General features: G+C 35.2%; 1 protein-coding gene across 6 annotated transcripts in view; it reads left to right on the forward strand.

Annotated features, from left to right (window-relative positions):
- Nucleotides 1-21,973, forward strand: part of LOC141521312 (cilia- and flagella-associated protein 43-like) — a 234,056-nt gene that overhangs the window by 136,281 nt on the left and 75,802 nt on the right. For 5 of the 6 annotated variants that reach the window (XM_074233758.1, XM_074233761.1, XM_074233760.1 and 2 more), the window contains 5 exons: nt 3,628-3,775; nt 8,507-8,617; nt 13,946-14,023; nt 14,538-14,663; nt 17,821-17,925. In XM_074233758.1, coding sequence (XP_074089859.1) covers nt 3,628-3,775; nt 8,507-8,617; nt 13,946-14,023; nt 14,538-14,663; nt 17,821-17,925 — 568 coding nt within the window. The remainder of the gene's footprint in view (nt 1-3,627; nt 3,776-8,506; nt 8,618-13,945; nt 14,024-14,537; nt 14,664-17,820; nt 17,926-21,973) is intronic. The other variant, XM_074233759.1, reaches the window with a different exon arrangement.

Genomic DNA, 21,973 nt, shown 5'->3' on the forward strand with positions numbered 1-21,973 from the left:
ATATATTATATATATATATTGCTGAGAAAAAAAGGCATATTCTTTTCTATCCTCATTCAATTTTTTTCCAGAGAGTTGTCATTACTAACTTTTCTAAAATTCTATTCCTCTCCTTAACTTCCTCCTTGTTCATTTTGTGGTTTAAGGTCTCCCACTAGTATAGTTTTGTAGTCTATGTTTTCTTGTAACTCATTTAGCTTTTCCTCTAAGAATATGGATGCTATGCCACTTGGTACATATATGTTTAGTATTGATAATACTTCATTGCCTATAGTTCCTTTTTAGATCTCTGTAGAAAAGGTCTCAATTTCTCATAAAAATAATGATTGAAAGGTAATTTAACTGGGAACCCTATTGTATGTGCCACTCAGATACTAGAGAACATAATTTAGAAATAATGTACCACATAGGCTGAGGGCAGTGATGTAACTGTTTCTGTCTTTGATAGAACTGATTGCATTATGCTGTCTGGGGAGACTGCCAAAGGTGACTGCCCAAGAGATGCTGTAAGAATGCCCCAATTTTTTGAGGGGCTGAATCCACCATATTTCACTCTCAATTGTTTGATAATCTGATCTCTGAAATCAAGGATCCCACAGAACCTGCTGTCAAGATGCTGTAGAGGCTTCCTTCAAGTGTTGTAGTTAGGACCATTATCCTCAGGTCTGGAAGTTCTGCTTACCAGGTAGCCAGGTGCCATTCTCAGGCTCCTATTACTGTTATTATTCATGGTGCTCAGGCTCATCTGTACCAAGGCATTTTCCTGTGGTGTACTGAGATTCTGTCCATAGGTCTTGTGCTAAAAATGTGGACTTTAGGGTTAATTTTGGCCTTGAATTTGGCAGAATTCATGGCTTCTTCAAGAAAGATGATGTTGTCATTGTACTGACAGGTTAGCAGCCAGTTCCAGGCTTCATCATCATTATGTGTAAGCTGCTAGTTTACATAAATGGGTATTTGGAGACCTCTTCATTCCAATATCATTTCCTCTCTACCCCTGCCTACATCCAGTAGACCAGCAACTGGCTGTGGTGCTATGCATTCATGGATCTTAGTGGTTTTATAGTGCTAAGCCATCAGAAAAAAAAAAAAGATTAAAGTCTCCTCTTGAAGAAACTTTATATTAGAACTTTCTCTCCTTTCAACCTAGAATTATTGGTATTAGTTTAACATATATCTAGTGGAATATAAATGTAGAATAGCTATGGTTTTGCTTGAAGACTCTGAACTCTCTCAGTATCCTTTGTAGAATTATCTCTGATATTAGGGGAAAAGGTAAAACATTCTATATTAGATTTTAAGTTTGTTTAGTCATCCTTTCTATTCACAAAATATGCAGTAGCCTTAATCCCTCCAAGTTCTCCTTTGCCCATACAACCAATACATAAATGAAAGTGTCTTGGTCTTACAAATTTAAGTTAAATCAAATGGAAACCAGATTATGCTGTCAATGCATTTTTGGTGAGTAATGAGAGATTTAACAATGATGTCCTTTGGTAAAGCAACCCGTGCCTTGCATGTGAAGGGAGAGGATTCTCATCATAAGTGACTGTTTTTCCAACTGGGGAGTCTGAACTCAAAAGAGAAATCTTCCTTGGATATCCTTCACTGTCTCTGGTTGCATATCTTGATATAGTCTTTGCCATATCTAATTCTCAGTCTGTCATATTGTGTGAAGCCTTGTTTCTCCAAGATTTCTCTTCATATTCTGGAATAAACCCACATTCTTCTTGTGCTGTATCTGACACATTTGTTAATTATTTGCTAATAAACAAAAACTAAAGGAAAAAGAAAACAAAGCTAGAATTTAAATTGCTCAAAGGAGTTCTAAAAGAAGGGAAAAAATGTTATGGGCTAAAAGAAACAAAGATAAAATTGTCAGAAAATGTTCAGAAAGCAAACTGTAGAATCTGAAACAAAGCTTCAATTTGCTGAATACAGTATATGTAATAGACATGCTAAAGAAATTGAATATATCAAAATAAAAATAAGTGCTAATAAGAACTTTGTTATAAAATGAATGCTACTAAAAACATAATGATTATGGAACTCAGCTGTTTAAAAATATTTTTGTAGACCAACAACAACAAAAAAACAACCCAGTGGATTAAATGAAGCACAGATTTGTGTTTTTCAAAAAAGTCAGCATTTAGGGGTGGCTAGGTGGCGCAGTGAATAGAGCACTGGCCTTGGAGTCAGGAGTACCTGGGTTCAAATCCAACCTCAGACACTTAATAATTACCTAGCTGTGTGGCCTTGGGCAAGACATTTAACCCCATTGCCTTGAAAAATCTAAAAAAAAGTCAGCAATTATAATAAAGAATTAAAAAAAACTTCTGTAAAACTAACAAACATATCCGAAAAGTTTGAAATAATGATGTTTTCCACATTCATAGTCTCCCTCCCACCCTGATCCCATAAGGAATGGAGAAATTCCAAAAAGAAGGTTCAATAAGAAGAAACTTAGGAAATAAGAAAACTCTAAGGAAGAAAACAATAAATGTTATATTTAAGGAATTTTTAACATAATAAAGCATTTTGCCAATATTTAATATTTCACACTGATATTAATAATGTTGGATTGTAGTTTTATTTGTCAGGTTTGACAACCAAAATCATATTGTCTCATTGAATTAGAAATTATTCTTTATATTTGTGAAAATAGCTTATAATATATTCTCTATATAGAATAGTTAACATGTGAATCCATGTTATTGGTGTCTTTTTATATGGCAATTGATTAATAATAGTGATTATTATTTAGAAAGTTAATAACAGATTAATTTCATTTGAACAAATTAAAGATTATTTAGATTACCTATTTGCTATTTTATCTGAAAGTTTTCTATATTTTTATAAATAGTTTTTCAATTTCACATTCTTCATTTTGTTAGTATAAAGGACATATATTATTAGGTATTGAATCATCAACTGAGTTCAGACTCCTTTATATTCCATAATTTATCTAATAACAATGAACAGAGAGTTTAAAATTATAAAATTAACGATTAGTGGTATTGTAAAGAAATGATTCTCTTGGTAGTGATGCAAACTTGTTAGAAACAATATAGAATAATACAGTAAGTTCTACAGAATTGTTCATTCCCTTTGATCTAATCATTTCAATTTTAGGATGATATCCTAAACATGGTATTAACATGAAAAAAGACCTGTGCAAAAATAATAAATATAGTTTTATTTGTATGGCAAAGGGCTAAAGATAACATATTTGTACAATGATTGGGAAATGGTTCAACAAATGGTTATATATGAATGCAATGGAACATTAATGTAGAATAAGAAATGACCACCATGAAGTTTACTAAGAAATACTGAAATATATGAAATGATGGAGTGAAGAAAACATAGCTAGGAATAATATGCAAAATTCACTAGTCATATAAAAATGAAAGCAATGAAATTCAGAGAAAAGAAACTACATTTTTTATTGTATTATAGTATTACTGAGTTTTTTAAAATTATAAATAATTTATATAAAATAAGTTATTTTTGTATTTTACTCGATAAATAGTTATCTGTTCAGTGAAAGTATATAAAAAGTAAAATGAACATTTGGCATTATTTTGTGATTCTCTTATGTGCTGATTCTCATTTTTCAATCAACAGAAAGATAACTGAATCTCTAGCTCAAGAAGCTTCTGAGCATTTTCAAACCTTTCTAGGCATTCTGAACAACAGCATTGCAAAGGAAAAGGATGCCTTAATGGAATTGAGAGACATACAGCACACTTGGGATTTAATCTCTCAACAATCAGTTGAGTTACTCCATAGTTAAAAAAAGTTTCATACTTCTAAAATAATCTGGTTTTAGCTATATTATTCAAGTAATTGTGTCTTTGAGTTTTTCTTTATTTCAGTAGTACTGTCCTTTTGTGCAATGATTCAGTCATTTTAAGAAGACAATTTAAGATGTCTCTCCTTTTGTGTTTATTGTTTATTTCTAACTTTTCTCGTACCCATTAAGAAAATGCTAAATCTCAAGTCATCAAGTCATTTAAATTATAGTTCTGAGAAATGTTTCACTTAGAATGTGGAAAAAATTTTAAAATGATGAAAAACTAAATGAATATGACATTTAGCATGCTAAAACTTGGTTATATAAGCTTCTCCATGCCTATTTAATATATATATATATATGTATATATATATATATATATATATATATATATATATATATATTTTAAGAGAACATAACCAGAAGACCAACAAGAATAAAATTGAGAATATAATTTACTTCTAGTTATTATATGAAAAGTCTTCTGACCTGAAGTTGTATTAAAAAATGTTTGCAGTTTACTCTGAGATGTGTTTTAGTTTGTATTTGATTAAGACTTCCTCCTCCAGGGGCAGCTAGGTGGCGTAGTGGATAAAGCACCAGCCTTGGAGTCAGGAGTACCTGGGTTCAAATGCCGTCTCAGACACTTAATAATTACCTAGCTGTGTGGCCTTGGGCAAGCCACTTAACTTCATTTGCCTTGCCAAAAAAAAAAAAAACTTCCTCTTCCACACTACTGAAAAATTGAGAGTTATTTAGATCATTCAGACCAGAACGCAACAGTGGAGGTGACCATCAGGGAATCTAGGCAGCGCCATGGATAGTTCACTGACCCTGGAGTCAGGAGGACCTGAGTTCACCTGAGTTCAAATCTGGAATCAGACACTCAATAATTACCTAGCTGTGTGACCCCCATTGTCTTGCAAAAAAAAACCCCAAAATAACCCCCAAAACATATCTCAATGCACTTCATATTATGACTGTGACTCTTACTCTATGTATCTCCTTAGTACAATCACAAAATACCTGAGGCTCAATTGGAAGTTGGAATAGATGTTCTTTCAATTTGAAATTTATGATCTTTTGATTTTAACCTGAATGGTATATAAAAATTTAAATTGCCTCTTATGAGCCTTTAACCTGAAACCAATAGCCCATGATTAATATGATTAAGGTAGATTATTAAAGACATAAAATAAATTTATATGTTAAATAATAAAATGTAACATAACATATTATCTGAATGTTAGGTATATTTAATAATTATACATATATACATATATATACATATACATATATATGTATATATATACATATATATATATATATATATGTATATATATATATATATATATAGGCATTGAGTGAAACCAAACCCTAGGGGGATACAAGGAATGAGTGAAAATAGTCTCTTCCCTTAAGATGTTTATATTCTAATAAGGGAGATAGTGTGTATATAAATAGATATATGCAAAATACATACACAGCAGATACACCTGGGAGCATGAAGAAACAATCCTTCAGATATTGGCATTTTAATTGAATTTTGAAGTCAAAGAGCCTAAGAGACTTTGGATGAAGAGGAGGAAAAACATTCTGGGCATTGTAGATAGTTCAAAAGCATGGAGGTAGAGATGGAACATTATGTGTAAGGAACAGTAAGTGGACTATTGTAGCCAGACCTTATGCATCTCAACTCTTCAGTGCTGATAGAGCTACAGTGATTAGTAATAGGGATATGATCATGAAGTTAGGCTAAATACATCTATGATCTTCTTAACAGACCATCATCAATCAATGCAGAAGTCACTGATGGCTAACCTGTGCTTGGATAAAGAATAATGTTTTAAAAGAATAGATGGTGCTCAGTTATGAAGCCAACTGAGTAGATTCAATTTAATTCTAGAGGGATTAGGAAAGTGACATGATTAGACTTATTGCTAAGGTATATTGGCAACTATATGGAGAACTGATTAGAAAGGGAAGGAAAAAAGAGACCAATCAGGAGGCTGTTACTGTAGTCTTAAGTGAAAGGTGATGAAATCTGAACCAGAAGGATAGTTGTGTGAATAGAAAATAGGAAAGGTAAATTAGGGATATTGTGAAGGTAGAAACAAATTGGCAACTGATTGGATGTGGTGACTGAAAGTGAGGAGTAAAGTATGATAAGGAGGTTGGGAATCTTAAGAGATGAGGGAAAATGTTGGTGCTTTCAACATTAATAAAAGTTCAGAAGAGAGGTGGGTTTCAATGAAAATAATGAGTTCTGCTTTGCCCACGTTTAGATATCCATGAGACATTTAATTCAAAATGGTAAAAATAAAAGGCCAACATGTAGTTGGTGATATGGAAATCAGAAGAGAAAATGGGCTAGATCTTAAATCAAGGAGTTATCTGTACAAAAATTATAATTAGAGTATTTAGAAAGAAAGTTTCCAGGATAGATCCTTGAAGAAATATTCTCAGTTAATGGATAGAAATCAGAAAAGAAGATTGAGAAGAAATGAGGAGAATCAAAAGAGACCAAAGACAGAAAAACCCAGAGAGGAGAGAGTACACAATAGATGGTCAATAATGTCAAATGCTGGGGCAGCTAGATAGCACAGTAGATAGAGCACCAGCCCTGGAATCAGGAGGATCTGAGTTCAAATTCATCCTCATACATTTAATGATGACCTAGCTGTGTCACTTAACCCCATTGCCTTGCAAAAACAAAAAAAATAGTGTCAAATGGTGAGAGAGGTCAAGAATAAGGATTTAAAAAACACCTTATTTAGCTATTAAGGAATCATTGGTAACTAGAAAGAGCAGTTTCAGTTAAGCAATGAGTTCAGAATTCAGATTATGGAAAGTTTAAACATAGTGACTCTAGATATTTTTTTCCAAAAAGTTTATCTTAACAGGTTAACTAGAAGAGATTAATGAGTTTGGTTTGTGTGTGTGGTTTTTTTTAAAGATGGGGCAAACTTCAGCATGCTTGTATGCAACAGAAAAGGAACCATTAGATAGTGATTGAAGATTATCAGGAAGAGAAGATGATACTGGGAACAGATACTGAAAACTGGAATACTTCTCTTTGGGAAGGCAGGGGGGGATGGGTTCCAGAATATGGAAAAGGATTAGCCTTAGCAAAAAAAAGCAACTTCTTCAAGAGACTAGAATGAGAGAGGAGAGAATGTGTCATGATGTCAACAGAAATGAGATATGAAGAAAAGAGAAAATGAAAGATCTAAAGCAAAAGGCTTTACTTTTTTTCAGTGAAGATTGAGGTCATTAGTTGAGATGGTAGGTATGCCTTGGAAGGTTTGAGGAAAGAGGGAAAGGTTTAAGATATCAACTATAGTTAATGAGATAGAAAATCAACTAGAAGGTTTGCCTTGCAGTAGTGACAATTGATTAAGATTAAATAAACACATTCACAGTGAATCCAGGGAGCATGGTTTTATTACTCTTCAGTTCCAGGTAGCAGATGATAAGAGTAAATGCATCACTGGGATTTCAAAAGGTGTGATCTGTGATAGGATAAAGGAGCAAAGTCTTTAAGAGTAGGGTGTGGTATAGAATTGAATTGGTTCATTAAGGAGTTGAGAGGGAACTGCCTGATGCTGAGGGAGAGAAGTCACAGTGAAAACAGAGGTAGGGAATAATGTAATGACAAAAGATTATGAAAGGAATTTTGGAGTTCGTGAGCAGGAAAGTGGAACATGTGTGGGTGCTAGTAAGTTAACCATTCCTATATGTAGCTGAGACATAATTGTGAGACATCATGGGAAGTGAGTAGTATGAGAAACTTGAAAGGATGAATATCAAAGTTTCCCAACAAGAGAATAGGAATGGATATGAAAAGAGAAACTAAGAATCATTAAATATTTAGGAAGAATGTACTTTGTGCAGGTGCTGTGCTAAATACCAAAGACACAAAAAATGGCCAAAGATGTTTCCTGCTTCTCAGGGAGCTAAAGATTGAATGGAAGACTCAGCATGCAAAAAATTATGCACAAACAAGATATATACAAGATAAATTGGAGATAAATCAGTGTGAAGGCATTAGAATGAAGGGAGAATCAGAGCTTTCAGAACAGACTAAGAACTTCAATAGAATGAACTTCAGAGAAGCGTTTTCTGGATGATGGTAGCAGAACAAAAATCTGAAACTGGTAACTAGAAGCAAGGAACATTGATTTCCCCACCAGAACTCATAAATTGAGGAGATCAAAGTATAAATAGTACTGGAAAAGATCATCTCAGATTCAGTGTCACATAGGGGAATCAAATTTCAATGAGTTTCAGAAAATGCTAGGAGCAAAAGATGAAAAAAAAATCTAAAATTTCTGTAAGTTTGTAATTAAAGAGTAAGAGTTCCAAAGGATATAAAGTAAAAGAGAGAGTTGAATCAGGAATGAGAAACCGAAGAGATCAGATTAAAGTATAGATTATAAGGGAGTAGGTAGTATTAGTTGGGAAATTTGTTAATCAGCAATAGGGTACATTATTACTAGAATAAGAATCAGTTCAGGTAGAAAGTGAAATGCTTATTGAAAAAAAGGATTCATGTGAACTGAATGTGAAAAAGTCATCACTTCCCATCTTCAAAATTATTATGAAAGTTTTGTGATATGCGGTTTTTAGATTTTTCCTGAATGATGGTAGAGGGACAACTTGATGGATTAGAGGTTCAATTTAATATAAATGTCTATTTTTTTTCCTGAGGCATTTTACAAATCAAAATCAACTGTGGACTCATTTTCAGAAGATTATTCAGGGGTTAGAGATGGAGCCTTTAAACAAGAAACTTCCTGGCTAGAAAAGAAAAATCATGAGGTATGTATATGTGTAAATATTTACACATAGATGTGTGTTTTCATGTATATAAAGAGGTAGCTAGGCTGCAGAGTTCCTGGTCTGGAGTTTAGTTCTTGAACCTGAGTTCAAATGAGTTCTCAGACACTTATAAATTAAGTGACTTTGGGCAAGTCATTTAACCTCTATTTGCTTCAGTTTCCTTAAATAAAAAAGTTATTCTTTAAAATGGAAATAGTAATAGCACTTTCTTCCTAGAGTTGTGAGAACCAAATTCAATAATATTTGTTAGGCACGTAATACAGTGTCTGGCACATAGTAGGCACCATATAAATTTATATAAATATAATCATTTTATAGTTATATTTTATAATTGATGTCAGAGACAGAGTAAGCAATGTGTATGTCTTTGTGTGTCTTACTATAAAGCATAATTACTATCAATTACTGTTCACTAGTAGCTTTTTCATACTTACCCATATGCTCCAGGTCATCAATCTTTTCATCTCTCCTGGGCCTACCACAGTCACTCACAGTGAGATCTGACCTCAAATTTTACCATCACCCCTAACTCTGTTATTGCTATTATCTCCAATTCTGGAAACTACCTCTCTAATATTTGGTACCTGGTTTTCTATCTCTCTCTTTTCGTTTATACCTCCTAACTCTATGCTGCACCTTACTATGACCTCTAGTTCCTCCATCCCTCCTAAACCATCACCTCACTTTTCTCTCTTCATAATCTTGTCACTTTAGTACACTCTTTTATACTCTTAAATACCTTACTACCTTGCCTTATCATTATTCCTATCCCACCAGTCCTCAATTTTCATGTATACAAGGTTTCTTACTAAGATATAACAACAAATAATCTTATTTGATAATCCAGATACTAGTAATATCATGGAAGCAAAAAAATATGAGATTACACACTTGCCAAAGAAATTCATCATTATTTATAGAGCAAAGTTCAAGTTATTTTTTGTAGTTTATTTATTTATTCTTATTTTGTACAAATAATGTTTTTATACATTACTAAAGTATTCTTGTTTAAGAGTAAACATAATACCCCCCCAAGAAAATACAGACCCGCATAAGCGATAAAGGGGGGAGAAAAAATTAAAATTTAAATTTAAAAAATAAATATAATAACAATAATAACAATAGTAGTAGTAGTAGTAGTAGTAGTAGTAGTAGTAGTAGTAGTAGCAGGTATGGCCAGGTGGCATAGTGGATGAAGCACCAGCCCTGGAGTCAGGAGCACCCGAGCCCAAATACAGCCCCAGACACCCAACAATCACCCAGCTGTGTGACCCCATGCAAGCCACCCCAACCCCATTGCCCTAAAAAACCAAAAAAAATAAGACCCAAAATAAAATAAAATAGTAATAATAATAGTAGGGGTGGCTGGGTGGCAGACAGATCACTGGCCCTTGAGCCAGGAGCACCCAGGTCCAAATCTGGCCTCAGACACCCAACAATCATCCAGCTGTGCAGCCCCAGGCAGGCCACCTAGTCCCATTTGCCCTGAAACATATCCCAGAAAATAATAATAATTAAAAACGTGCTTCAGTATGTGTTCCAACACCTCCAGCTCTGTCATGGGTGGACAACATTCTTTATAAGTCCATCACAAAAGTTACTTCCATATTTTTCCACCGCTGCCATTGCTGATAGCAACTTCCTCCATTCATACTTCTCTACTACCATGAACTATATTTTCTCTCTCCTTTCACTCTGTCTCTGCTGTAGGGTAGTTGAGCGGCACAGCAGACATATCCCCGGCCCTGGAGCCAAGAGGCCCCGAGCCCACATACTACCCCTTACCCAGCATCCACCCAGCCCTATGGTCCTGAACAGACCATCCAATCTCAGCCCCTTGCAAGAAGTAAAAAAGAAAATGTGTTATATCTGACCACTTTCTCCCCATGGTCCATCCTCTCCTCCATCACTCACATTCCCCCCCCCTTCCCCTGTCCCCTTTCTCTCCTTTTTACTCTAGAAGTCTATACCCCATTGAGTATATATGCTGTTTCCTCTCTTAGCAATCTTTGATGAGAGCAAAGATTCCCTCATTGCCCCTTGCCTTTCACCCCTTCCATATCATTGCAATGGCTCATAGTAATAAAGAAAAATCTTATCATATGAAATATCTTAGCCTATTCCTCCTCTCCTTTTTCTTTCTCCCATTACATTTCCCTTTTATCTATTGACTCCATTTTTACACCACAATATATCTTCAAATTCAGTTTTCTCCTGTGCTTCATCTATAAAAGCTTGTTCTACCTGCTCTATTAAATGAGAAGGTTCATATGACTACTATCAGTATCATTCTTCTATACAGGAATACATGTAGTTCATCATAATTAAGTATTTCATATTTTCCCCTTCTCCTCCACTCTCTATACTTCACCTGAGTCCTGTATTTGAAGATCAAACCTTTTGTTCAGGTCTGGCCATTCCAACAGGAACATTTGAAATTCCCCTGGTTCATTGAAAGTCCATCTTTTTCCCTGGAAGAGGATGTTTAGTATTTCTGGGTAATTGATTCTCGTTTGCATTCTAAGCTCTTTTTGCCTTCCGGTATATTATATTCCAAGCCCTACAAGTTTTTAATGTAGTTGCTGCTAAGTCCTGTGTGATCCTGATTGCAGCTCCATGATATTTGAATTGTGTCCTTCTGGCCGCTTGTAATATTTTCTCTTTGACTTAGGAGTTCTGGAACTTGGCTATAATATTCCTGGGGGTTGTATTTTTTTGGATCTCTTTCTCGGGGAGATTGGTGGATTCTCTCCATTTCTATTTTGCCCTCTGCTTCCAGGATATCAGGGCAATTTTCCTGCAATAATTCTTTGAAAATGATGTCAAAATTCTTTTCCTGGTCATGACTTTGAGGTATTCCAATAATTTTTAAATTATCTTTCGTAAATCTGTTTTCCATATCTGTTGTTTTTTCAATGAGATGTTTCACATTTTCTTCTAATTTTTCATTTTTTTGGTTTTGAAGTATTGAGTCCTGATTTCTTGTAAAATCAGCAATCTCCCTGAGTTCTATTCTTTGTCTGAAGGATTTGTTTTCCTCAGAGACTTTTCTTATCTCTTTTTCCATCTGGCCAATTTTTCTTTTTAAAGCATTCTTCTCCTCAATAACTTTTTGAACTGTTTTATCCATTTGACCTAAGCTGGGTTTTAGCATGCTATTTTCTTCAGCATTTTTTTTGGATCTCCTTGAATAAGCTGCTGATATCATTTTCATGTTTTTCCTGCATCTCTCTCATTTCTTTTCCCAATTTTTCTTCTATCTTCCTCACTTGATTTTCAAAGTCTTTTTTGAGCTCTGTCATGGCCTGAGCCCAATTTCTGTTTTCCTTAGAGTCTTTAGATGCAGGAGCTTGTACTTCCTCATTTTCAGATTGAGTGCTTTGATCCTTCTTGAGATCACAGGCAAAGTATTTCTCAATGGTGTTCCTCTTTTTTCTCTGCTTACTCATTTCCCCAGCCTGTTCCTGGTTTGGGGGTGATTCCTGAGCTTCTGAGTATTAGTGGGATACCCCCACAAGTATCTCTGTATGTGAGGCTCTGTCTTCCCTCCTGGTCTGTAAATGACCACAAGCACACCCCTCTGCCATGGGGCTGAGGTGGGGGGGAGCTGCTGTTCTGTGGGGGACCTAGACTGAGATCAGGATCTAAATGTGGTGAGAGCCCCAGAGTCCTGCTCCAGGGACAGAGGACAGAGCTCAGCAGTCTCTCTTCACTCCCCTCCATAGCTCAGCTCGCACATGCCCTGGGGGCTCCTGCTTATGGGCTCTGCCTGCTTCTGGTTCCTGGATCTGGGCTGCCCTGGACACCCTACTTGCTGTGTGCCCTGAGGGCTAGGCTTCACATGCTCGCTCTGGCAGAGGTCCCCCCACTGTTCCCCTAAGTTGTGCCTGATGCTCCCCAGGATGTAAATCAGGAAACTGCCCCCCCCCTGCTGCAAGCCTTGGCTCCCAGCACCCTGGGGCTGCTTCTGGTTGGTTTGAGTTTCTTCGCTCTGGTGGGCCACCCCTCTGGTGGGCCACCCCTCTGACCCGCAGAGCTGAGCCTTTCCACTCTTTTCCAGGTTACCCTGGGTTGGAGAATTGCCTCACTGGATCCCTCTGTGGGTTCTGTCTCTCGAAAATGTAGTTAGAGGCCTTAGCTTATAAGTTTTGCTCCAGAGCAACTAAGAGAAGGTCCTCTCCTGTTTGCCATCTTGGCTCTGCCCCCCCCCCACAAAGTTCAAGTTAAGGAGCAATTTTGTCTTCCAGAAGCTGTTTGCTTATTAATGTACTCATTGCTTTAGTACCTGGAACATAGTAGTGACTCCCAGAAAAGTTCCAACCACTTTTACAATTTGAGCCTAGTTGATCACACAGAAGTGAATGAAGAATTCTTGTTGACCACACTATAATATGGTTAGCAAAATAACTTATAGAGCTTGTCTATGGACCTAGCAAATAATGAATGAATTAGATTTAGGATTAAAAAGAAAGGGACCAGGCTGATTTGTCACTGGGAAATTTAAAAATATATAAACTAACCTAAAACTTCTTCCTGAAATGAGGACCTATCTTTGAAAAATCATTAAGATCAGTATTCTACCAGCTTTTTTATATGACAGTATAAAATAGAACATCTTCTCTGAAGAATTTAGAGGGCAATGGTGAAATGCAATGTGGATGTAATCTTCCTTAAAAATAAGGAATTATGGCATGGTTTTGTAAGTTATCCTCTCTCTTTGATCTATCTTCCACATAACTGCAAAAGTGATGTTCCTAAAGCACAGATCTGACCATATCATTTATCTGCTCAATTAACTTCAGTCATTTTCTATCTAAAAAGAAAATCTTCTAGCCAAAATAATTTCCCTGCTTATCTACTCATTTTAATTTAATTAGACATTATAGGATCATAGATTTAGAACCAGAGATCATCTGAGGTTTCACACATTAATTTTCTTAGGATGAGGCTGAGAGAGGTTAAGTTGATGAAACCAAAATCACACAGATATGAATGTGCAGGGTTCTTTCCACAGGAACACTGACTTACAGTTTCCCAACTTTTAAATTTTCCTCTGTACAATCACTTGGACATGTACCAGTGTCAAAGCTATGTTTTTACTTTCTTTCATCTCTACTTGAAGAGCAGACTAGAGAGAGAGAGAGAGAGAGAGATAAATTGTTGTGATGGATCCTTTTCCCCTTTGGTCTATAATCTCATTCATTTTTGTGTGCTCATATCGTTAGAGTTGTGCTTTTAAAAATTTTTGTATTATTCATTTTGAGGGCCATTCTTGCTTTTTTAAGTATTGTATTTGTTACATTTCAGGCTAATAGAAAAGAAGTTGAGGAATTTAGTGAGAAAAAGAAAGAGTTAAAAGAAGGAATCAAAGCACTGGCTAAAACTGTAAGTCTTACACCTATTCCAGTTCTTGTGCCTGTAAATCTCACATGACCTATGCCAGTGAATTTTACATAGGCATGATGTGTCAGGCTTAGAGAGTTCATGATTCTCTTCCTACTCTGCCTGCAAGCTCACTTTTCTACTGTGTTCTAATTAAGTTAGTGATTGTATAGGCTCAGTTCTAAAACTGATATACTTAATAGTAAATGGCAATGATAAAGAAAGGACAGAGTATAATTTGTGGGACAATGAAAATTGGTTGTCTTTGTTAATTTTGTAAAGTAAATGTTAATTTTTGGGCCTTCTTCAATGTTTCTGAGGCAGCCTAAATTCTTTATAGAACAGATACTAATGAAATGTGCTTTGAAATGAGGGAATAGCCTCAAGGAACTAGTGACTCAGCCCATTAAAACCCTAAGATCTTGGTGAATAGCAGTACTAAGTGTATGACTTAAGGAAAGAACTCTAAAACTGAAATTGTTTACTTGTCATCAAAATTTTCTGTGATTTAATTCAGATTGAGAAAATGATTGAGGAAAATGATTTGGCATCTGAGACTGCACAACTCGAACTACAAGAATTTACTCTGGACGTTGAAGAAATGAAAAGACTTCATAATGATAATGAAAAAGAAGTAATAAAGGTAAAGGAGAATTTACTTGAAAAATCATTATTTTATAATTATAGACTTAAACAAGAAATGAAGAAGGAACAAGATAAGTTTTCTTATATATTAATCAGGGGGAAAAGGATCTAAAGATAGCAGCAGTTTTATTCTACTACCCAACCATCTTCTTGATAGCTGCCTTGCCACATGAATTCTGTCCCTTTTTGGTTCATGAATTGTAATTAATTCAGTACTGTCAGTGCTACTGGGAAAGGATATGTTCATTTACTCCCTAGTGGTTCTACTCATCATCCCTGTAAGGACTTAACAAATCCTTGTTGACCAACTAACTGCCTGACTGTAACTTTCCAAACTACAATATTTTTCTCTGGCCACCATCCAGATATCTTGTAAACTCCTTGACAATAGTGACTATCATTACTTTTTTCCCTGTATCCCCACAGCATAGTACAATAGTTGATACTTAATAGTAGTATTTAATTTCTTCATTCATTCAACAAATATTTACCAAGAACCCACTAGGGGCAAAGTAAAAAGGGAGTTATGAATAAGAATAAAATATGTTGTCTTTTGGAAAGTATCAGCACTTGGTCCTGGGTTGTAATGAGACAGGTGAGGCCTTAATGATAATTGCATCCTTCAAAAATCCCATTCTGGCTATGATTCTCACTAACAGAGAAAAACTACTTTCTGACATGGAAAGGATGGAAACCTTGGGGAGAGAAGGGACCATTCCATCTTAGAATATGTGATTGAGAAGGAGAAGGAAGCAGGGAAAAGTCTGAAATGTATGTAGATTTTTTGAGGGCAGATTTCAAAGTGTTCAGAGAAAAGTTAGATAGAATTCCATAGTCTATAAAAAATCAACCTGTCAGGGATGGAAAAGTTTTAAGAATGAAATTCTGAAATAACAAAAGGAAATAATTCCAATGAGGAAGAAAAGCTATAATTGTCCAAAAATATCTATGTGAATATACATAGAAAGGCCCATCTGACTTAGAATTTAAGTGCATAATGAAGATGAGCAACAGAATATTGATACAAACATGTACCAAGCACCATATAACAAGAAAAGTATCAGAAGATCTTAAATTGTGAGTGATCTGAGGCTGATGAGGAAACCAGAAAGGTCCTTTTTCTCTCTTGCTTTTTTTTTTTCTGTGTTGGGGAAAAAAAGGATTAGACCACTGTCTCATAAGGCAAATCCACAAGCAGTAGGTAGAGATTATGTTGTAAATAAGCTAAACAGAACAAGGCTAACCTCTCTTTCACATGTTAGCCTTTCAAGGACTTGGTAGGCAGTGGTAATGTGCCCTTTGAATAATCTCTTCTGTTAGTGAATCACCTTCAATTCTTTCAGTCTGTCATGTGGCAATAACTCAAATCTTTCCCCATCTATTTTACCTTTCTTTGAATGTTTTCCTCTATATCCATGTCATTTCTAAGCCATGGTGTCCAGAAGAGAACATGATACTTCCAGGTGTGCTCTGACCATAAAGAGTATAGAAAACCCATCATCATTTGCTTTTGGAAGCTATGCCTCTCAATGCAGTCCAAAATTGATTTAGCTTCTATGGTTGCCATCCATATCACATTGTTGAATTATATTGAGTTATCAGTTCACTTAAAACACCAGATATGCTTCCTCCATCTTGTGTTTATAACTCATATTGTTAATCCATTACATTTCATTTTGGAGCAGGTAGGAGGTAAAATGGTTAGAAAAACAGGCCTGGAATCAGGAAGAACTGAGTTAAAATTCAACCTTAGACATTTAATAGCTGGGTAAATCACTTAATCCCTATTTGACTCAGTTCACAGTCAGTAAAATTGGAGAAGGAAATGACAAACCACTCCAATATCTTTGCTAAGAAGACTTTATGGATAAAGTCCAAGGAGAGTCAGATACAATTAAATGACATTTTATTAGATTCATCCCATGTGTCGATGAATTTTTTTTGGACCCCAACTCTTATTTGTAATAGGTTGGACAGTGATGGCCGCTTGGGGAGTTCTAGCTCCTGGCCTAGGTATTCTCCAATTGGCAAGCTACATAGTGGTCCTTCCTGCCTCTAAGTCCAACATGTCCTTTCCTGTCATGTCAGTGCAAACTTGACCCATCAGTGGCCAAGGTCAAATAGCTGGAAACTGGAAACTGGAAGAAGGTGAACAATCCAAGACCACTCCCATCTGTATGAATTCTTATTTTAACATTGGAATCTCTTTGAAATACAGAATTCCTCAGATAGGCAAAGACAGTGTTTTTCCTTCCACAAAGTTTGTTTCTAATCACATCTCCTATATCCATAATTCTGTGCATCAAGATGATATTACAAGAACTGAAGTCCCTCATCATTATTATATCATACCTCTTGTCAGGCTTATGATCTATTACCTGAAGAGAAAATTTTCTTTGTCTTTCAAATGCCCTTTACCCAAATGCTCTTAACTATGCTTTCTCACTTTGATTCCTATACTACTTCACATAAGGATACCCTTTTGATATATAGTGCTATCCATTTTCCCCTCCCTTTTTCCCTATAATATTTGAAAACAATATACCCATCCAGACCCATACAACAGTTTTGAATTTCTTCCTACCAAGGTTTATTGATATTTCTGAGGTCAAATTTGCCTCCATGCCTATTAGGACCTCTAGTTAGTCTTGCATATTTCCTTACATTCAGGCATTTGTATATAGATATTTACAGTCATGGGTTTTACCCCCTGACTCTTTGCTTAGATATTGACTCCAGTGATCTTCCTGGAGCTCAACAGCTATTCTTTCTACATTATATTTTTAGCTCTATGAAATTTCCTTACCCCATCCTTTTCAGTTTGAAAAGGTTTGATTAAATTTATAAAACACTAGGTAAATGCTAATTTAATTAGGCCTCTTCTGGTTCATCCTGTCCCTGCAGTGAACCTGTTTCCTCATGAGGACTAGTTACTCTATTGGTGCAGATCATAGCCCATCCATGCTCTTCTCATTCTGTACTATTCTTGTTCATATTTTTACATAGATCCTCCAAGGAGACCACAAGTATAAGATAATAATATAAAATTATATTATATATAATATATAGATGTATTCCCATAGTAATTACTGATATTACTAAGTTCTATATATGTGACTTTTTTAAAGCAATTACAATTTTCTTTTTTTCCTCAGTTAAGAAAGGAAACAGAAATGGAAAATCTAGCTAAGATGTATTTATGGAAGATTTTAAAAGAAGAATGCTGGGATTCTATGAGCGTAAAAGGCCAAGGACTTATGGTGAATATTCTAAACATATCTCAATTATTGACAACCTCAAATACAATATCCATTGAAGCTAAAAGTAAAATAGTCCTCTCATTATTGAAAAATATTCTAGCACTGGCCCTTGAATCAGTTCAAATGCAGCCTCAGACACTTAATAATTGCCTAGCTGTGTGACCTTGGGCAAGTCACTTAACCACAATGCCTTAAATAAATAAAATTTTAAAAATATTCCTTCCAAAGTTCAGTTCCTTATGGAACGTTCCCAGGAAAGTACCTATAATCTGTCATCTTCATTTAGACTCTTTCCGCTTTGGTCCGTTTGAGCTTTCACATTAACATCTCTCCTGGTTTGTTTTTCCTCCTTTCTTTTTCTACATTTTAGTTTCACTTTTAATCACTTCTTCATTACTGATTTGTTCTTTCAAAGATTTTTCTCTTTGAAAATCACACCCAGAATTATGTATACCAAGAACTTGACCTTTTTCATGGTCTCATGTCCTCTCATAAAGGTATACCTAGAAGAAGAAAAGACTCCACGGTGTTTTTTTTTAGGATGCATTTCTAAGTGATCTTGTGATGCAGAGTAATCTTTCCTGACCCATGGGTATACTCAGGACTTTCTGAGGGACTAAGACAGTCTCCCTGAATATGAATACAGATAGCAAAAAATCAGTTGGTGACATTGGACTGTCAGAGCTTTGCCATGAACAGATCTTAACAGATTCTTTGACTTTTTTTTTTACTTCCAACAGATATATCTCTGTAATACATATATTTGTCAGTCTATAACAAATACCAACCCAGAGGATCTGGCTCTCCCTGTTTTTATCTTATACTTAAAAGATGGTTTGAAATGAGATGCTTTTGCTCTTATTAAGGTTGCTGACAGATTACCTGATATGCATCGTTCCTTTGATGGAAAACTTATGAAAGAGCATGAACAAAAATCTCACAGCATGAGAAACCTTGGATGGTTTATAATCTTCACTGATGTGGGGAGTATCCATACTGATAAAATAACAGATTCAACAAAATAATTAATGAATTTATGCTGTATGTATCTTTTTTGTAGATTATTTACATGTTTTATCCCTCAACTCCTTGAAAATAGGAATTGTTTTTGGGTTTTTTTTGAACATCAATTCTTAAATAAATGCTTATTGATTTGACCTGACTCTTCATTATTTCAAGTCTCTACAGTGGACCTGTGACCTTATCAGATGGATATTCACTCAGATTATAACCCATCCATACTTTCCTGTGCAATTCTTGTCCATTTTATTTTATAGATACTCTAGAGAATCTATACCCAATAACCTGGTTTCCTCAAGATTTTAAAATCTTTTGACAGTACCAAGAGAATGTATGGACTCTCTTTTCTTATCCCTCATTAATAACACATAATTGGCCTATCTCCTTTTCCATTTATGCATTTTTCAGTGAACACTGTTAAGTCACTTTTTGAACATCATGCACAATTGGAACTATGGAGAAGCTTACACCCCTTTACAGTTTTCCATTTCCCCTTTGGTCACTTGCAACTTTTAATTTCTCAGGGATTGTGCGTCTTAAAATTTATTCCTTGGAAGATATTTGTGTTAAAAAAAATTAAGTTTTGCATAATTTCCCAAATGTAATCCAGTCTTTCTCTTGCTCTTATTCAGTTTGGGGCTTAACTCATTGTCCACCTGTAGTGATTTCTTGTATTAAACGCACACACACACACACACACACACACACACACACACACACACACACACACACACACACAATCTCATTCAGTAGACTGGATATCCAACCAAATATTGACAAGATTAAATTGATTTTGTATCATTTTTATTGATCCTATTTAAAGTTAATTAATTTTACCCTGTAATTGTCTTTGTCTCTGAATTTAGTTCCAAAATTCAGCTGACCAGTAGTGAGTTAAATTTAGAAATCTAATTCTCCTGTTCATCACTATTCTAGTATTATAGAAAGGAAATATTTTGTCCTTGGGGGATATGGGTAGGCACCAGGGAATCTGTATCTTTATATTATCAAGCTATCCTTTATAGATGTTGGTTTGCTATCCAAAGAAGTCTGGTCCACTACCTCTAGTCTTGCAAGTGGACTGAAACAATAAACTTAGGCACAAGAGGAAAGGAAGAATTTATGCTAGTCCCATACACCGAGCTTTCAACCAATCATCTTGTTCCCTCAATCATGATTCTGCCAACCCTGTAACTAATCATGACTTGTTCCCACCTACAAAGTCCTGTTCTTGGTTTTGTACTCACCCCAAACCATAAAAGTGGAGCTATCCTACTGTTTGGCTTCATTTTTCTTTTTTCTTTTTTTTTCCTTCAAGGAGCTGAGGGATAAAACATGTAAACAATGTACAAAAAAGAGATATACAGGATAAATTCATCAATTAATTTGTTGAATCTGTTATTTTATCAGTATGGATAATCCCCCACATCAATGAAGATTATAAACCATCCAAGGTTTCTCATTCTATGTGATTTTTGTTCATGCCCTTTCATAAGTTTTCAAAAAAGGGACGATGTATATCAGGTGATGTTTTGTCAATCTGTTTCTTTTTTATCTATCTAATTGAGATTTTATTTTATTTTTCCAATTACATGCTATGTAGTTTTTCAACATTCATCCATTTGCAAATTTATAAATTATATATTTTTCAACCACCCTCCCTTCCCTCCCACCTCCCCTTGGTGATGAATAATCTAGGAAAAATTGTGCATGTTTAAAGCCATCTTTAACATATATATATATATATATACATATTAGTCATTTTGTGTGAAAGAAATTAGGATTAAGGGAAAAGGAACAAAACCATGAGAAAGGAAGGAAAAACATAGAAGTTTTTAAAAAGTGAACATAATATTCATTCAGATTTTGTGAGTTTTTTTTTAATTTCTGTGCATGTGGATGGTATTGTCTGTAACAGGTCTCCCAGGGTTGTTTTAGATCTCTGAACTATGGAGAGGAGCTGTATTCATCATAGTTGATTAACTCACTATCTAGTTCAAAAAATCAGAAATTTCATTGAGAAGCTTCATAATATTTGATTCAATAAGTCCAATATTTTTCACACAAAAAAAGCAAAAAGGGGACTTCACCATCTATAGACGATCTCTTCTAGATTTGGATTGTGTTCAAGACATTCCCCATAACTGTAGTGATATCTCCCAGTTTTACCCCCCAATTTATGTTAATAATTAGAAGATGGTTGTACAAAGTTATGTCTCTGTGGTTTCATTTATCAAAAAACCTTATAATATTCATAAGATAGTCCATGTTAGAGGAAAACCTTTTAAGATTTCACTTTTCCCCACTAAGTAAAATGCATTATTTGCTTGTTTTTTGTAACAAACAAATAATAAACATACCCTTGTAATTTATATTTTTCAGGGGTGGCTAGGTGGTACAGTGGATAAAGCACTGGCCCTGGAGCCAGGAGTACCTGAGTTCAAATCAGGCCTCAGACACTTAATAATTACCTAATCGTGTGGCCTTGGGCAAGCCACTTAACCCCATTTGCCTTGCAAAAACCTAAATATATATACATACATACATACACACACACACACACACACACACACACATATATACAGTTAATTGTATAACTAACAGTAAATACATGCTTGTGATAGAAATTTGTTTTAGAAAGTCTGCCTGTTTCATTCTATTTTCATCAAGAAAATCCTCAATTCTCATGTAAATCATTCTCATAAGAATTTTAGAAAGATGTGAAAATGTCAGTAATTCTTGATCAATTCAGTTCAGCAAGTATGGATTGGAGATCTTTTTTAATGTTCTGGGCACTTTGCTTGGCCATAGGCATAGGAAACAAAACCCAAATAGTCCTTGCTCTCAAGAAACTGACATTTCTATAGGAGAAGGAGGCACAACAATATAGATCAACAAGCAAATGCAGACTATATACAAAATAAATCCAGATGTGCAGGGGATAAGGGCATACTAATTTGGGGGGGGGGGGTATTGTAAGCACGGGGTCAGAATGTGCAAGACAGAAATGAGAGGGGAGGCAGCTAGG

The sequence above is a fragment of the Macrotis lagotis genome, chromosome 4 (assembly GCF_037893015.1).
Source record: "Macrotis lagotis isolate mMagLag1 chromosome 4, bilby.v1.9.chrom.fasta, whole genome shotgun sequence".
NCBI lineage: Eukaryota > Metazoa > Chordata > Mammalia > Peramelemorphia > Peramelidae > Macrotis > Macrotis lagotis.